Source organism: Toxorhynchites rutilus, chromosome 2 (genome assembly GCF_029784135.1).
Source record: "Toxorhynchites rutilus septentrionalis strain SRP chromosome 2, ASM2978413v1, whole genome shotgun sequence".
In the NCBI taxonomy this organism is placed as follows: domain Eukaryota; kingdom Metazoa; phylum Arthropoda; class Insecta; order Diptera; family Culicidae; genus Toxorhynchites; species Toxorhynchites rutilus.
Window position 1 is genome coordinate 184,946,483 of NC_073745.1, and position 18,127 is coordinate 184,964,609.

General features: G+C 37.0%; 2 protein-coding genes across 10 annotated transcripts in view; one reads left to right on the plus strand and one right to left on the minus strand.

The window, feature by feature from the left end:
* Nucleotides 1-6,814: 6,814 nt before the first annotated feature.
* The window catches only part of LOC129764611 (elongation of very long chain fatty acids protein 1-like), a 51,407-nt gene continuing 40,094 nt past the window's right edge, over nucleotides 6,815-18,127 (plus strand). Inside the window, exon 1 of the mRNA XM_055763863.1 lies at nucleotides 6,815-7,065. The gene's annotated coding sequence lies outside the window, so the exon portion shown is untranslated. The remainder of the gene's footprint in view (nucleotides 7,066-18,127) is intronic.
* The window catches only part of LOC129764606 (oxysterol-binding protein-related protein 9), a 118,897-nt gene continuing 108,155 nt past the window's right edge, over nucleotides 7,386-18,127 (minus strand). For all 9 annotated transcript variants that reach the window (XM_055763851.1, XM_055763850.1, XM_055763853.1 and 6 more), the window contains 2 exons: nucleotides 7,811-7,916; nucleotides 7,386-7,753 (listed from right to left, as the gene is read on the minus strand). In XM_055763851.1, the coding sequence (XP_055619826.1) occupies nucleotides 7,667-7,753; nucleotides 7,811-7,916 (193 nt within the window). In that variant the 3' untranslated portion in view covers nucleotides 7,386-7,666. The remainder of the gene's footprint in view (nucleotides 7,754-7,810; nucleotides 7,917-18,127) is intronic.

The following is an 18,127-nucleotide window of genomic DNA, read 5'->3' on the forward strand; positions in this document are numbered from 1 at the left end:
TTCGCGGCAAAAATAGTTATTAACGTTAACTTTATTTCATAAAAACGTGACCTGTTTTCAGATTTGGCACCCTTAATGAAAGACGTAGTTCTACGTCAAAACCGACTTTTTCGCTGTTACGCATTCAACTGAAAAATCAGTTATTGTACGCATAACGGACATTCAACTTTTATACATCGTTCGAAAATCAACAATTATCAGTATTATGGGCTATAAGCTCTATCTTCATTTGAATCACATTCTTTGTGGAGTCCAAACATGCCTTTTATGGTAGTGTCTTATTACTTAGTGTTTCCCAATAGATGGATATGAGAAACCATTGAAACGCTACTCATATAAATACTATTCTCTGTTCACTGCACTGCGACGAACGTAGAGAAGCAATGTCGTTTTTTATGCTGTAATTACATAAATTTATCTACTTGAATCTTCAAGTAAATAATGAAACAATCTGGTCAGTAGTTAATTAAAATAATATTGGTTCTTAGGTTCTCATTGGTTCATCAAATTCGACATCGAATCATTTCACATACTCAACATTTACTCAGACCGTTGGGGTAATTGAACAAAATCAGACTTTGAATAACCAGCCAGTTTAATTTACTTATTTTTAGAATAACCAATTATCAAAAAGTTATCAATATTAACAATACTTCTACAGTCTAAATGATATGTAGCCAATGATTGCAAGATTTACATAAAGCTGTATATAAATTTTACTGCAAATTACGCCGTTTAATTTATTTTGCGATCATTTATTTTGAATATTTAACCCAAGTTCAACTTATTTCATATTTAATATATTCTATTCATAAAATATGTTATATTCATATTTAATTTTTATCTATTTGAGTCTCTGGCAAATTAATCCAAAAGTTATGTTTATCTATCGGCATCAGAGGTAAAACTTTTTTAGTTATAAAACCCTTTTGAGATTTTTGAATTCCTTTTTCCCCCGTTTGACGCTGAAGCTGGCCAATGAAATGAAATGAAGGCATTAAAACATCTTTTAGTTGTTTTTTCGGAGCATGAAATGAATCAGCTGACATGTAAGTATGCCAGGCTCTAAATATTTCAATTCCATTCTACGGGTTTCAATTACAAATGAGTTGATGAGTAAGACTAACAAGACCATCAAATCAATTTTGTTCTGTGACGAGCAATTATCAAGCCATAAAGTCACAGCAGATTTAGATCCTAGAGCTGAGAGAAATTTGGAGAAATCACTTGCTTTCCTACCTACAATTATATCGTTCCACAAGAAGGTATGAACGAAACCATTACTTAAATCACTCAATGGAATAAAAGTTACATTGAATGCTGAACTGAATAATAAACGACTTCTGTTCCATTTCCGACAATATCCAAAACCAAGAATTGATTCGATTTCTTCTATTATGTCAAAATTTCTCGCTACTCATATTTTTACATCTGAAGTTATTTAAGATAGATGTTCTAACCTTTTTTTCACGGCGCTTGATTTTATACGACATCCGCTTTGTGAATGCTCTATGTCTCGATGAGCCTTCTACTGCCTTCTGTAATGCCGTTTCGTCTTGAATCGTGGCCGGTGAAATGGATTCATTTTCACTTTCCGTGTCGAGGTTATCATAGACTCGCAACAAATCCAGAGCACCTTTTTCAAACATTTCACTAATTTTTTCCAAACCTATTCGATTTTACCCGACAAAAACTGAAACTATCGACGAAAACGCTTTGGGTGTTATAGGAAATGTAAATACTAACGCTACAGACAGAACCGGCTGGTAATTACGTCTAGCTATGCGAACAAATGTTCATTGAAACGATTGATTGTCCTCATAAATAGACGCAAACGTTTTTCAAATGGAAAAAAATATGTTCTAATCCGCAAAATCTCCTAGGGCCTCTTTTTGTCGATAATATCCTTCATCTGGACTGGTTAGTTCGTTGGAAATTTGTATGGTTATGCTTGTAGGCCAAAAAACAACAAAAATGCGTTTTCCCAACGCTAATGGTGTTGGTGATAACGTCTCCAATGCAAACATGGTCATGGCAGTCATGGACGGACGCGAGGCTCAACGTGGTAAATGAATTGGCATTATAGTCAATTGAAAGTGGCACATTTATTACTCACACATTCACCTAGCTGTACGTGCAATAAAATCCCGAGAAAAGTTTTCTTCTAATTGTTTATTCCTAAAAATTGAAAACAATTTCTATTCTAGGCATCGCAAAATTGAGTGTACACCTTAAATTTCTCCGAACAAATTAGTCTTGTAAGCAAGTTTCTTTGCGAATTAGCGTACTTTTTTCATCAGTGATTGGTGTCAACACTTCACCATTGCTTGGGCAGTGTTGGTTTTTATTTTTTATTTATGTTTGCATTTTCTTTATCAAAATGGCAAGTTAGAGGAAAGAATTAGATATTGTAACACGCACAATGATAATAAATATGAACTGTCGTGGAAATACATTGCATGAATTAGCAGATATAGTCGGAAGAACTCACTTCACAGCAAAAAAAAAATCATCTATATATATAAAAATGGATTTCGGTCTGTCTGTCTGATTCTTATGGACTCGAAAACTACTGAACCGATCAACATGAAAATTGGTATGTAGGGGTTTTTGGGGCCGGGGAAGGTTTCCGTGATAGTTTGAGACCCCTCACCCCTCTCGAAGGGGGGGGGAAGGGGGGTGTTAGGCTGCCATACAAATGAAACACAAATTTCTTCATTACTCGAGAATTAACCAAAAAATGAAACCAAATTTGGCATGTGGAGATTTTAGGGTGCAATAAATGTTTCTATGGTGGTTAGACACTCCTCCCCCATTTGTAAGGGGGGGCTGTCATACAAATGAAACACAAATTTCTGCATTACTCGAGAATTAATCAAGCAAATGAAACCAAATTAGGCATATGAAGGTTTTTGGGTTCAATAAATGTTTCTATGATGGTTAGACACTCCTCCCCTCTCTCTGAGGGGGGGCTACCATACAAATGAAACACAAATTTCTGCATAAATCGAAAATTAATCAAGCAAATGAAACCCAATTAGGCATATGAAGGTTTTTGGGTTCAATAAATGTTTCTATGGTGGTTAGACACTCCTCCCCTCTCTCTAAGGGGGGGCTGCCATACAAATGAAACACAAATTTCTGCATTACTCGAGAATTAATCAAGCAAATGAAACCAAATTAGGAATATGAAGGTTTTAGGGTGCAATAAATGTTTCTATGATGGTTAGACACTCCTCCCCTCTCTCTGAGGGGGGGCTGCCATACAAATGAAACACAAATTTCTGCATAAATCGAGAATTAATCAAGCAAATGAAACCCAATTAGGCATATGAAGGTTTTTGGGTTCAATAAATGTTTCTATGGTGGTTAGACACTCCTCCCCCATCTGTAAGGGGGGGCTGTCATACAAATGAAACACAAATTTCTGCATTACTCGAGAATTAATCAAGCAAATGAAACCAAATTAGGCATATGAAGGTTTTTGGGTTCAATAAATGTTTCTATGATGGTTAGACACTCCTCCCCTCTCTCTGAGGGGGGGCTACCATACAAACGAAACACAAATTTCTGCATAAATCGAAAATTAATCAAGCAAATGAAACCAAATTAGGAATATGAAGGTTTTAGGGTGCAATAAATGTTTCTATGATGGTTAGACACTCCTCCCCTCTCTCTGAGGGGGGGCTGCCATACAAATGAAACACAAATTTCTGCATAAATCGAGAATTAATCAAGAAAATGAAACCAAATTTGGCATGTGGAGGTTTTAGGGTACAATAAATGTTTCTATGGTGGGAAGACACTCCTCCCCCCTCTCTAAAGGTGGGTTGCCATACAAATGAAACACAAATTTCTGCATTACTCGAGAATTAATCAAGCAAATGAAACCAAATTAGGCATATAACCTTCATCTGCCTAATTTGGTTTCATTTGCTTGATTAATTCTCGAGTAATGCAGAAATTTATGTTTCATTTGTGTGGCAACCCGCCTTCAGAGAGGGTGGGAGGAGTGTCTTCCCACCATAGAAACATTTATTGTACCCGGGTTCAATAAATGTTTCTATGATGGTTAGACACTCCTCCCCTCTCTCTGAGGGGGGGCTGCCATACAAATGAAACACAAATTTCTGCATAAATCGAGAATTAATCAAGAAAATGAAACCAAATTTGGCATGTGAAGGTTTTAGGGAGCACGAAACGTTTCTATGATGAATACACTCCTCCCCCCTCTCTAAGGGGGGCTGCCATACCAATGAAATACAAACTTCTGCGTAACTCGAAATGTTTCTATGATGGTATGTTGTTGGATGGAAATGTTTCTATGATGGTATGCTACCCCTCCGTCCTCTGGAATGGAGAGGGGGTTCCATAAAAATGTTACACAAATTTCAGCCAAAAATATTCCAATCAAACATGATAATGAAAATTTTCGGAAAGTCTGAAGGAAAAAGGGAAAATTCGAAAAATTAAATTCCCTTATGTTCTACAATTACATAGTGACAAGCGTTGTTAGGCCATTTGATGTTTGCGCTAACGAAATATCTTTATCTTCTTCTATCTATACCAATAAAAATGGATTGCCGAATATGTTGATAAGAGCAAAACTCGAGGAAGGAATTGTCCGATTTAGGGCTGTCTTTATTCTATCATATTTTCTGTATCAAACATTTATTCCATGTAACGGAGAAACATGTTATTTGCAAGTGGTTGAAAAATCTTGAACGAGAATTGTGTCAGAAAATAATCTGATATTATAATGATGAGTTTTGGTAGAAGTACTAGGAATTTTATAGTAAAAGGAAAATTCAACGGGGTCTATTAGATGATCAATCAATGAACAGTTCTGCGATTTGACTAATGAATTTGCGCTTAGTAAAGAACGTGATCGTTTGAAGGTATTGATAACAAAAAACAAATTTTGGGCGGGACGAAGTTTGCCGGGTCAGATAGTAGATCATAAAATCAACAAGTGGAAATACGAAGGAACCATAGAAAATCTCCCGAGTAGAAGACACAAACGTATCCTGTCTTCTGATGATGAACGAGTAATTATGCGAACATTGCGAAAGAACCCTATAACAAACTCTCCTAAATTAACTACCGAAGTGGCCGGCATCATTGGAAGACCTGTCAGCACAGATACTGTCCGGAGAGCAGCATTCAGGAACAATCTGAGGGGTCGTATTGGGCGTGAAAATTATTTCATCTCAAAGGTGAATATGAAAAAAACGACTATAGTTTGCTAATGCATGTGTGAACAGACCTAAGGAGTTCTGGAACAAAGTCTTTTATACGGATAAACCGAAAACTAATCTCTTTGAATCGGATGGAAGCCAGATGGTGTGGGGAAAACCAGTATTGGTGCTCCAGGTTCAGCATTTGGTTCTCAATGTAAAACACGGCTGCGGTAGTCAGATGATGTATGGTACATTGGCGGCTTCTGGATCTGGAACCATAGAGTTTATCGATTCGGCGATAGACAAAATGGCTTAATTGATCTTCCTGAAACGTATCCTGCAGTCTCCCGTACTGAAATTGGGTCTCCCTCGTGAATACTACTTTCAACAGAATAATGACCCGAAGCAAACTGATCTCATCGTGCGGGAATACCTACTCTATAATGTCTCAATCAACTCAAAACACCTCCGTAATCACCGGACTTCAACACTATTGAGGTGGGAAATAAAGAACCATCTGAAGAATAAAAATCCAGGGGGCAAAGCGGAACTCAAAACGACGATTACGGAAATCTGGATGGCACTTCCGTCGACAGTGTTCAGAAATCTCGACACGGCGCTTGCAGAAAGTGCTGGATGCCAAAGGGAGACCATACCAGATACTAGGGGATTGATTTTTGTTATCTGTTAACATTTCTGAACTGATTTTAATTTTCTTTTTAAGAAAAGCTTAAACTGTACACTCAATTTTACCATGTCTTAGATGGAGATTTTTTGTTTGTATATGAAATATGAAGTAGAAATATGATAATTTTAATTTTTTCTTATCACTACATGAGGGTAAAATGGATCAATTTAACGATGAATATGAGCCGCATTCAATTATTTACTTTTTAACCCCGAAAACTCAAAAATAACAAAGCCGCATGAGGTGTATACTTAATTTAGCGATAGACTGTATATACAAAATAGAATAGAAGAAGTTTCAAAACATCCCACGCGAATGTTCTTTCTTAATGATTTTTTTTTAAATTAAAAAGATTTCTCTAGGTATGAAATGGATGAATTGTACAATTGGTCACTCCCGGAAACCTTGGGATGTGGTTGAGTGTAACGACAAGAACACAGAATGCATTATCTTTGATATATTCTAGATAATGTGAAGTAATGACTTGAGGCCGCATTGTGATATTTTGTTATGAAAAAAAAAAGAAATTTAAGGCTTAAGTTTTATTTTTATTTTCCCAATTTTCCATTCCTGTTGTACAGCATACTTCGTTAGGGTTGGTGAAGCATCCAGTTGGAGGTGTTTCTAATAATACAATACCCAATCAGTACTTGATATATATGTCTTAGATCTTGCGACTGTTCATCAATCGTGTATTGCATTGCTGTTTTTTTATAGTTTCTAGAGCGGGTTCATTTGCAAACTATGAAATTGTTATTGTGTAAATTTGTTTCTTTTACTCTTATGGTGTGCTCTTATCTCTATGGATTTCTCACTTGTGTGCAGGCTCAACTTGTAAATACTGATAATAATGATTCACAGTTGTTACCATCTCGTTATGCCACAAATGATGACTCATTTTTTTTCTCAACAGCAGATTCCTGTTAACATGGTAAGTCACCTTTGATCGCGTTCGTATTGATTCGAAATCAATCAGCAGTAATTTCCGAAGTCATAGTAGATAAATGGAGTTTCTTCTGGATTATAAGCGTTATGTTCAGTAGTTTTAATACATTTCAAATATAGTGATTGCGGTGTAACATTTTTTTGTTGTTGCATATAAAACAGGTGTTAAATATCTTGTGCATATCGCAAAAAACATTCCCAAAGTTTAAAATACGGACAAGCGTTTTATGAGCCTTCTTTGGTGAAATACATGTAAGTTACTAAACTAGTGGAAGAGGTTTTTCTTAATGGTTGTTTCTAGATGTTTTGAAACAATCACGGCAAAAGTTTTTCAACGGAGATCAATATTCAATACGATTTGCTCAAAAGGTAGAAGCCTTGCTTTTGAGTAAATATGAAGTTTAAAACGTTACTGTGTTGAAACCAGAGAATAACATTCGGAAATATTTTTTTTAGTAGGACGCAACAAATTTACGTAAGATTGTAGAAATAGTATCTATACTATTTAGATATTTGCTTCAAATGACATTAGTAACAGTGGCGAAGAGTCATTTAAGTAAACAATAACAATATTCGTTTCTGGAATAGTGTTCCGGGTTAGAGTTTATTTGCATTGAGGTATGTATCGAGTTATTTTTCGAGTGCATATAACAGTTCATACGATTTGAAGAAAATGCACATACTACGTCATGCACGAATGTTTGACACATCAACTTATAATGATGAAGGCATTTCTGCTATTCGTGGATTGAACCACGAATCGTCCTTGTTGGTTTATCATAACAAATGTAGCTACTATTTAACTTTACTGTCTATCTCTACTAGTATTGTTACTGCAGTCCGAATTAAATTGCTATCTTTTACTATCGCGTCTTTCTAGCGTTAGTCTCTGTAAAAGTGGAGTATTGTATATCCACGATTCGCCGACTGCTTTGAAATACTAAAATAGAAAAAAATGAGCGACGTGTAGGTCTATTACCGGATGTAGCACGATTACCTTATTTTCCCATTCACCACTGGTTTCCTTCCGCTCTCGTGCTTCCTCTCGTTGTTTTTGTTCCACTTGAAACTTTGCGTTGGTTGCTTTTTCGATGTCATTCATCCTGGGAAATATAGATAACAGAGAAAGTTCTTTAGGCTTCAGGTTTGAAGTTACATACTCAAACATAGTTAGTTTATGTGAGTGCACGAATAGCTCTGTATTGAATAACTTAAGCTGTCGAGCTCAGCCAGATAGTTATTGAAGGGACTTCTAAATAAATCTCTCTTAATAATAATTAAAATACTTGAAAAGCTAACCGATATTTTGCGCATAAATATCGAGGAAAATTTATGTACGTAATAATGTGGGTAAATAATAAATAATTTAATAGATTCTTTGTCCGGATATAGCAGTTGTGACTGACGCAATATACTGTTTTTCTGCGCTAACAGCTACTTTTACATTTTTTAAAAACCTTTATTCTTAATTGGTTGATTAATAAAAAAATATTTAAAGTTTCGTTGAATTCGTTAATACGGAATAAATAAAAAAATGTTTTTTGACGTAGGACTACGTCTTTCATTTCTATACCGGGGTGTAAAATCAAAGTTTCGAAAACGAAAGCGTTACGCCGGAGACCGAGATTTTGAGCGTTAATAGCTCCTAAGCAACTGAACGAAATGGTATGATAAACACTTCATTCGAAAGATAAAATGTCTACGCGTTCTATACTTGCAACTTTTTGAACCAAAAACTTGTTTCAATAGTCTTAAAATTGCTTTCAAAACAGGCTATTAAAATCACCAATCGGTATATAAGCGAGCGCCGCTCGGGAATCCACTCAGTTCTAATTGAACAGCGATTGGAGCATGTTGTCGCTGTTGTGGTGAAGCTCTTCGTTTATCATGAAAGCGCGGATGAACGGTGTCACCAAGAGCCTGTTTGTGCACCCTAGGCCAGAAGGGAATCCATCAGGAGGAGAGTGATGCCACAAACGGTTCCCCGGGAAGACATCGCTACACACACATACACGTGCGGAATTCTTTCCGTTTGGATGCCATTCAGCATCGAGAAAGTTCCGGAAAGATCTAATCATTTCTGGAAAATAATCTGCCAGTTCCTCTGGGAATTTAAAAATACATTCATGTGAAAGAGTTTATTTTAATGTTTTCTAACCATATAACACAGCGATCAAATACATTTGATTTTGTATTTTTTCAACCAAGTGTAATTAGCCTCTGAAGATTATTCTTCCCCATCAGTAGGATATTTCCGTATCCAATATTGTATGCGTACGCAATCGATTATTGCTCAGTCGCCAAAAGTTTCGAGCTCAGAGAGTTCATTCCCCTCTAGTTTGCCTTCCAAATTGCCATCGTAAACCACATCTTCTCTCGATTCAATCACACACAAAAAGCATACTTAAGCGATATTCTAGTGGTGAGACATATTCATTTTTCGTGAGGACATCGACAAGACAACATCGTTGCCTAACGTGCTGGAGGAGGTGGACGGCGAAGGATCGACACATACACGCGCAGAATTCTTTCCGTTTGGATGCCATTCAGCATCGAGAAAGTTCCGGAAAGATCTAATCATTGCTGGAAAATAATCTGCCAGTTCCTCTGGGAATTTGAAAATACATTCATGTGAAGAGTTTATTTGAATGTTTTCTATCCATGTAACACTGTGACCAAATATTTTTCAATCAAGTAATATTAACAGGTGTTCATATGGGGGACTCCGTAGCCACATTGGTTGCGCGTTCGCTTAGTAAGCGATCGATCGTGAGTTCAAAACTCAGGGCCCTCATTGACCATCTTTGTGTTGTTACAGAATAACTACGTCCACGCAACAATCATCATCGATGGAGATCGATCCACGGTCGAAATAAGATCGATTCATCCATACAACTGCTCTGCTCTGCAAGGTGTCGGGCTGCTGTTCTATAAATAACTCAACAATGATCAATCAACTGTCTCCGCTGTCCGGTGGTCCCACTGGATAATGGAAGAACAGAAAGAATACTCTTACGCCTAAATGGCTACTGTGTGAATGTACCATATGTAATGGTATAGAAGAAATACTGGCGAATGGCAACTGTGTAATGTGCTAATTATAGATATGATAACCATGTGACATGTACACGATTAAAATTCGGCTCTGTTACAGCTAAAATGCTAATGAGCCTTAAATAAATAAATGGGATAAAACAAAACAGGTGGTTATCGAGTTAGTATTAACCACTGGTGGGCTTCCAGTATCGAGCAAAATGTGAAAATATCTAATCGTTACTGAAAATAATCTGCCAGTTCCTCTGGGAATTTAAAAATACATTCATGTGAAAGAGTTTATTTTAATGTTGTCTATCCATGTAACACTGTGACCAAATACATTTGGTTTTGTGATTTTTCAATCAATCGCAATTAACAGGATAGCTTCTGAAGATTATTCTTCCCCATCAGTAGGATATTTCCGTATCCAATATTGTATGCACCCGCAATCGATTATTGCACAGTCGCCGAAAGTTTCGAGCTCCAAGGGTTCATTCCCCTCAAGTTTGCCTTCCAAATTGCCATCGTAAACCACGCCTTCTCTCGATTCAATCACGCACAAAAAACATACTTAAGCGATATTTTGGTGGTGAGATGCATTCATTTTTCGTGAGGACATCGACAAGACAACATCGTTGCTGAGGGTGCTGGACGGCGAAGGATCGAGATATGCCCTGAAACGCAAGCAGTTTGTTTGAAACTGTAAGGGAGCACAGGCAAGCCGATCCTTCAGGAGAAGAGAAGGTGACCATCGAAGCAGCCGCTACACACACATACACGCACGGAATTCTTTCCGTTTGGATGCCATTCAGCATCGAGAAAGATCCGGAAAATAATCTGCCAGTTCCTATGGGAATTTAAAAATACATTCATGTGAAAAAGTTTATTTGAATGTTTTCTATCCATGTAACACTGTGACCAAATATGTTTCAATCAAGTGCTATTAACAGATGGTTATCGAATTAGCATTAACCACTGGTGGGCTTGCAGTATCGAGGAAAATGTGGAAATATCTAATCGTTGCTGGAAAATAATCTGCCAGTTCCCCTTGGAATTGAAAAATGACATTCAAGCGAAAGAGTTTATTTTAATGTTTTCTATCTTTAAAATATCCATATAATACATTTGGGTTTGTGATTTGTCAATCAAGTACAGTTAGCAGGAAAGCTTCAGAAGATTATTCTTCAGAACAAGGTTTTTCGTATCCTATATTGGATGCATAAAACCTTGTGCCTCCAACGTAACGCTCTCGTTTTCGAAGTCCCCCAAATATTCATTTATTCATTCATTCAGAATGGATTTAGATTCAACTTCAAACAAATGATCTCTAAATCAACGATAGTCCTACGTCACCCTTGCGGTTATACCATAGATATAACCCACTTCCTGTTTTTTTCCAATGTTTAGTGTTGATACTTTTCATTATTAAGAGTAATATAAAAATATTTGTTCAGAATTTCACTGCGGCGAACTGAAATTTTTTTCAATATACTTCAATATGGGAATAAAAGGATTTGCATTGTGAAAAAAGGCGTTTAAATCAAGTTGAATAGTCTATTCAAAATATTTGTTTCCTGATTTTTCTACGCTTGCGAACAAAAAATTAATTTTGGAAAAGGTTTATGTGTTGCTGAGATCCAGTTGATAAATTTCGAGATGGGCTTTTCAGATAGAGATTCGTTGCAGTCATTGTTCGTTGATCGAATGGCTGTCATTGGGATGCAACCGACAATCTAAAACGACGATTTTTTTCTCTATTATAGTGACTTTCAACACATTTTGGCTGGTTCGTCACTTTCACTTCCATTTTTGGAAGAATGTCGGGAGTAAGAATTGAACTCGTGATCTTTAGCGTGAGAGGTATGCATGCAACCACTACGCCAGTTCGCCTCCTCAACGGCGATTTTTACAGCTGGCATCTCTAATATTCTATGTGAAGTTAGGATGACTGCTCGACGATCTTGACCATTTCTAGAAAACACCACATCCATGACCCGACAATCGAGCCAACAATACACTATTTATCTTTTCTAAATGCACGTTAAGAAAATTATTACTTTCCGTACACGGTGTTCTGTATTTGAAAAACGGTAGGGTGGCGTGACTATTACGGTACAAACTGCTTCAACGAATGCGCCCAGTCAATCTCCGAAACATGATAATGTGATAGACATCAACATTAACCGATGTATAACCCAATTCCATTTAATAGAAGGGAGAATCTGGCTATAGTTCCTGAAAACGGGTTACGATACAATGATTTTCGTCGAAACCGGACGCTTTGATACTGGCAAAAACTTTTGGAACACCCACACCAAATTAGATAAGTTTGTTTCATTTCTGTGCTTTTGGGGCGGAATTTTTCCGAATTTTTTCTACTTTTGAATGATCTATCCTTCCAGGTCTATCAAATAACATACGTAGAGTAAAAATTATACCAGTTAGGCCTGATGGAAGTAATCGGTATCGTACTGCATCAAGAGCTTTTTCATGTACATCGTTAAAGACGAAGCAAGTTATCCTCATTTGGGATTTTTAACCGGTTTTACCGATAATACCGGGTCATTTTTCATTACCGAATTACCGGTAATTTTACAATCAATAACCGGTAATTTCGGTAATTTTCATTTTTACACCATAAACAACATTCCCCTTTATGCCGCTTTGAAATATTACTCGTGAATCAAAATAAGATCGAAAAAACCAACTGGCAGTGTTATGCCGATTCTACGACCTTCGAGTTTCAGTTCAAAAATCGCTGCTCGATCTGAAAATGAGACACAGGATATGCATCAGCGATGAAGAACTGAGAACGATAAAAGAATTTGTAGATGCCCTCGAACGAGTTCTGGTCGCTGTTGAACTGCTTTGCCGAAAGAACTGCACCCTTTATGAAGCTGACATATGAAAGGTCTCAACGTCCAGCCCAAACTCGAAATCCAACTAATCGCAACACTTACCACAATGCCATCATCCTGTCTCAGGGGATTTACAACTTGAACGAACCTCCTCTACATGAGTAGCTGGCTGACTTCTTCAACGCTTTTGAAGCCTCTATAATTCATCACATTCGCTCGTTCGTTCGTTCAATGGAAATAGGTTACGATAGCTTAAACGTATTTTAAAAAATGTTGAGTGAGCAAGCATACACTTTTCCAGTTTTTTAAACCTTTATACTTTTTGGTTAAGTGCTCCCGTGACCGGGTGACTAGCGTCACACATTATCATGCCGGGAGTTCGGGTTCGATTCCCGTTATTGCCGGGGGATTTTTCGAAATTTCATGCGATTAGCACTTGTGGTCACGTGCAGCAGCGTAGTGTGCGGGCGGCAAACCCAGCGTTTGCCGGGGGTCAGAGCCCGCCAAAATCCAAGAATTTTCCATAGTAATTTTTTTTACCGAATTATATTTCATTTTTCAATTGAGTAAAAAAACATCCATCATGAGCAATAACCTCTTTTTGATTTTCGCAAAATTGAAACACCCAACATCATATTATACCAATACCCTTTTCATTTTTCCACTACGCATGCTTGAGTATCCTTCCATGTTATGCGATGCTTTACAGTTATTGCTTAAACTGCATTATAAGAATGCATACTTCTAAATAATGTATGTGTTAATGAAAGGCCTGTTCTGCCTTCCTCGCACCGACTAAGCTGAGACGTTTTTGAATTGGAATGAAAGAGCCAACTAGTCTGGTTCACACTAAAGTAAAAATGGCACATATCTAGGGATACAGGTTGGACTCGATTATATACAGTTAAATTTTTTTTAGTTCCAAATATGACTTATTTCAAACGAAAATGAAACATTTCAACGTTAAAGTGAAAGTTTTTTGATTATTATGAGTACAGTGAAGTAAAAATCGTGATTTTTGTAGTTGAAGATTCACCAGGAATTGTTTGAAGTGATATTGCAGTGAAATTAAAAAAGTTGGACACCCAACGAATTGTAGAGCGGTTTTAGAGCTTTAATTTGGCTGATGGAAATATTCAAGTTTATTATGTATTTTTTGATAAAATTAAGAATAACACCTTAGAAATCACTAACTTAATTTTTTCGCTTCTAAAATGGTACTCAAATCTACTGAAGTTTTACAACTGTATCCTGTATCAACTTTTCTTATCTTTCAAAAGGAAGCAACAGAATTGTTCTACGTAGCGTAATTTTGGAATTAGAGACAGTTTAAGACAAACAGAACCCGAAACAGAGAAAAAGTTCAATAATCCTGGCATTGTTGAAATTTGAATATATGCGTAGAAGGATTTTTTTCCAACAAATATGATCCTACATCACCTCCCGAAAGTTCATGAGTTCTATCGCAGAACTGTTCATTGATTGATCTTCTAATCGACCCCGTTGAATTTACCGTTTACTACGAAATTCTTAGTACTTCTACCAAAACTCGTCATTATAATATCAGTGTCGGTGAACTTCCACCGATTACTCGCAGCAGTACTAAACGCACACACAAAGCGTGATGAGGTACCTTCTCCCGCGAATCTAATGGTTATATATATATTCTCACACCCAAATTGTATGGAACAATTGAATAAAGAAATAGTCTGAATTTATATCTTGAAGATAAAACACGCGTTTTTCATTTTTCAGCCGCTTACGACAGCTAAAATCTCCACGATTCGAAGATTGATTCCAACAATCAGATTATTTTCAGACACAATTCTCGTTCAAGATTTTTCAACCACTTGCAAATAACTTGTTTCTCCGTTACATGGAATAAACGTTTGATACAGAAAACATGATAGAATAAAAACGTACCCCTCTCCTCTTCTCCCCTTAGAGAGGGGAGAGGAGTGTCTCTTCACCATAGGAACGTTTCGTGCCCCCTAAAATCTTCACATGCCAAATTTGGTTCCATTTGCTTGATTAGTTTTCGAGTTATGCAGAAATTTGTGTTTCATTTGTATGGCTGAACACCCCCACCCCCCCCAAGAGAGGGGGGAGGAGTATCTAATCATCATAGAATCATTTATTGCACCCTAAAACCTCCACATGCCAAATTTGGTTTCGTTTGTTGGATTAATTCTCGAGTAATGCAGATATTTGTGTTTCACTTGTATGGCAGCCCCCCCTAATAGAGGGGGGAGAAGTATCTGACCACCTTAAAAACATTTATTGCATTCTAAAACCTTCACATGCCAACTTTGGTCTCGTTTGCTTGATTAATTCGCGAGTAATGCAGAAACTTGTGTTTTATTTGTATTTCAGTCCCCCCCTCAAACTATCATGAAAACCTTCCCCGGCCACAAAAACCCCTACATACCAATTTTCATGACGATCGGTTCCGTAGTTTCCGAGTTCATAAGAATCAGACAAACAGACAGAAATCCATTTTTATATATATAGATTCAATTTTGTTGACGGATCGTAATTCATTGATTTTTTTTGTATTTCAACATCAACATCTAAGTTGGTTTTTAAATTCTCATGCGAAAGTGTCATTTTATCGAATAATTACGCCGGAAATACCTTTGTCTCACAGAAAGACGTAATGATTATGAGGTTGAGTACTTCATATGTGATTCATAAGTGTTGGTAGCCAATAGCGCTATGTGCATTTTGTCATTATGCTGAAACAGAAGTCTGAATCCACAACCATTACGGTTATATCTGATTCGGAAAAGCATGTCCAAACACCGAAAATTGCAAGAAATTTCAATTGGAGTTCACTTTCAAATCCATACTGAATTATGTGGCGTAAAAAACAAATCGGAGAGAAGATTTGGGTTTCAGAAGGAGCTCTTGATTCTCATACATCAGAAAAACTTCAGATCCATGGACTGTCTCCGAGACACTATTGGGCATGATGTTTGATGACTCTGATGATCGTCCGAGAAATATTATGAATAAAAAAATTTGAGTATTTTGGGCTCTGCAAATCACTCTGTTTTCATTTATTAATATCTCAAAGAAATGATAATAGTTTGATCATAATCGATGACCTGATTTTTTACTCTGACTACACAGATCGCGTACCGTGCGAACCAGTGAGAGTCGGTCTTTTAAATTTTTGAACTCTTCATATCGTTTATCGACACGTTTCTCGGAGATCGAGGGAGTCAATTCTTTACACAGGTAATCGATTTCTTAGATCTGTCCGAAGGCAATTGTCAGGTCGGGGAATGTTTTATAGATTTTATAAACACGACGGAGAAAACTGGCTCTGGATTAGCTAATGATATTCTGCAAAAACTGAATATGGATTAATATAGCTGACTGTCGTGTCCAGTGCTGATCATAGTTTGGATTTCGTCAGAGTACTCACAAGCAGTATTTCACCTAAAATAATAACGTTCTTTGTAACTGTACAAGAAATGTTCAAATATTTCAGCAGATCAACTTTGCGTTGGAATGTAGGGGAAATCAGTGAAAACCCGACACTGTGGGTAAAACCGACTACCCCTGATTTTTTCAGTTAGAAGCAATTTTCTGAAAATTTTCCGATGTCCTTTGTACACACTTGTCATTTCTTACGTTTCGAGGTACCTCACATCTGCGGAAGTCGCTTTGCTGTCAAAACAAACAACAAAACAGAACCGGCCAGCAAACATAAGACAGTCCATGTAAAATTTCGCTCGTGGAATTCAAGTGTTTAAGTCGGAAAATAGTGGAAAATTCGATACTTTTATGAGCTTATCCCTCTTAGATCAATGTAGTGCTCTAAAACATTGTTTGGAAATTTCGAGTCCATTCGGGGTAACTCCGACACCTTCAGTCAGGGTAAAACCGACACCTGTTTTGTGTTTCACAGATAGAAAAAATGTATTTTTACTTTTTGTAGATGCCTCATGTTCATATTCGACAGACAAAACGGCAGAGCTGAACTGACAAAACAGCCAAAATCAACATTGAATCGGGCATGTCAACAAAAAGGCTGGCAGAGCTCATGGTATCCCTTCGTTCAATGCCCATCGGTACATCTCACGTGGATGCTCACCTAAACTGGGATCTCAAAGTGTCCACATAGTATATAGATAACCTCTTAATACTTTGAAATTATTGTAACAAGTTTTCAATCGTTTCTTGAAAGGCGTCGGTTTTACCCGACAGGGTGTCGATCTCACCCGCACTCCCATTTATTTCACATAAACACATTAATTTTTGTATTCTATCAAAATTGGAGTACTAATCAAAAAATGATCAACAGATACTGTAGAATGGCTCATGAACAGTTAAAGAGAGGTTCTGTAACGAGTCGAAGACACATGGTGGATCTTGGAAAAATTCTTAGTGTGTCGGTTTTACCTTGATTTCCCCTATATTGAACTGCATGAAACTGTATTTAAGTTTTGAGCAGCATAAGTTTCCAAAGATACAATCAAAGTTCTGCTCAACATGTCCTATTCCCCTCCCATTTTCCCTAATACCTAGGTTGAGGCGACGAAAGTTCCACTGAAAACGTCATTGTCATGCAAGAACAAGAGATACTTCTTGCATGATGATTAAAATATCCCTAAAAGTTTAATCAAATTCATCATTTCAAATAACTCATAAAATGGAATTGCATACGTTTAGTGTTCCTGTTCTTCAATAGTAGCAGCGTCGACAGTGACCTCTGCAGAACAAATTTTCAATTTCAGTTTTGCACCGAAGAACCTTCTACATTCTCGGCTTTAAATGCCTTGCACTTCGACGTCACTTTCAACCCGGAAGTATTAATCGAATTAACGAAATGAATTTTCATACACCTCATATACATTTAGTGATTGTCATACCATTTCGTTCAACCAGAAAAAAGGTATGAGGAGGTATCAAATCCTTCCACCCCAAATGTAATGCTTCCGTTGTCGAGATTTTAAACTTATAGCCCAGCACAGATGAAGTAACGTTGTAATGCAAAGAAGTGCTCTCCGCCAGTCGCCATGGAAATCGACGTGATGCTTCCAATTAAATAATTGCACCACAATGTGCGATATCTGTCTTCCATTCTCATTCCGTATCAAGCAAAACAATTGTTTCTGGTATAGCCTTGAGAAAGATTACTGTCTGTTAGCTGGAGCAATACTGCGACTTGAACAATGATGATCATGGTTTGAATTATAGAGGCTTTAAAATTTATCAGAGCATTCGCCTTGAAAACGGCCAATATGGAAACCTAAACTCATTTCTAAACTCTAATTCATTTGAAAAACCCCGCTGTCGTCTGGTTGCTAGTTGTATGACTGATAAATCGTGAATGTTGTGAAATCACGAATAGCTTGTTTCTTCTAAACAAATAGAATTCTCAATTAATTAAAAGCGGACGGAGCTTAAAT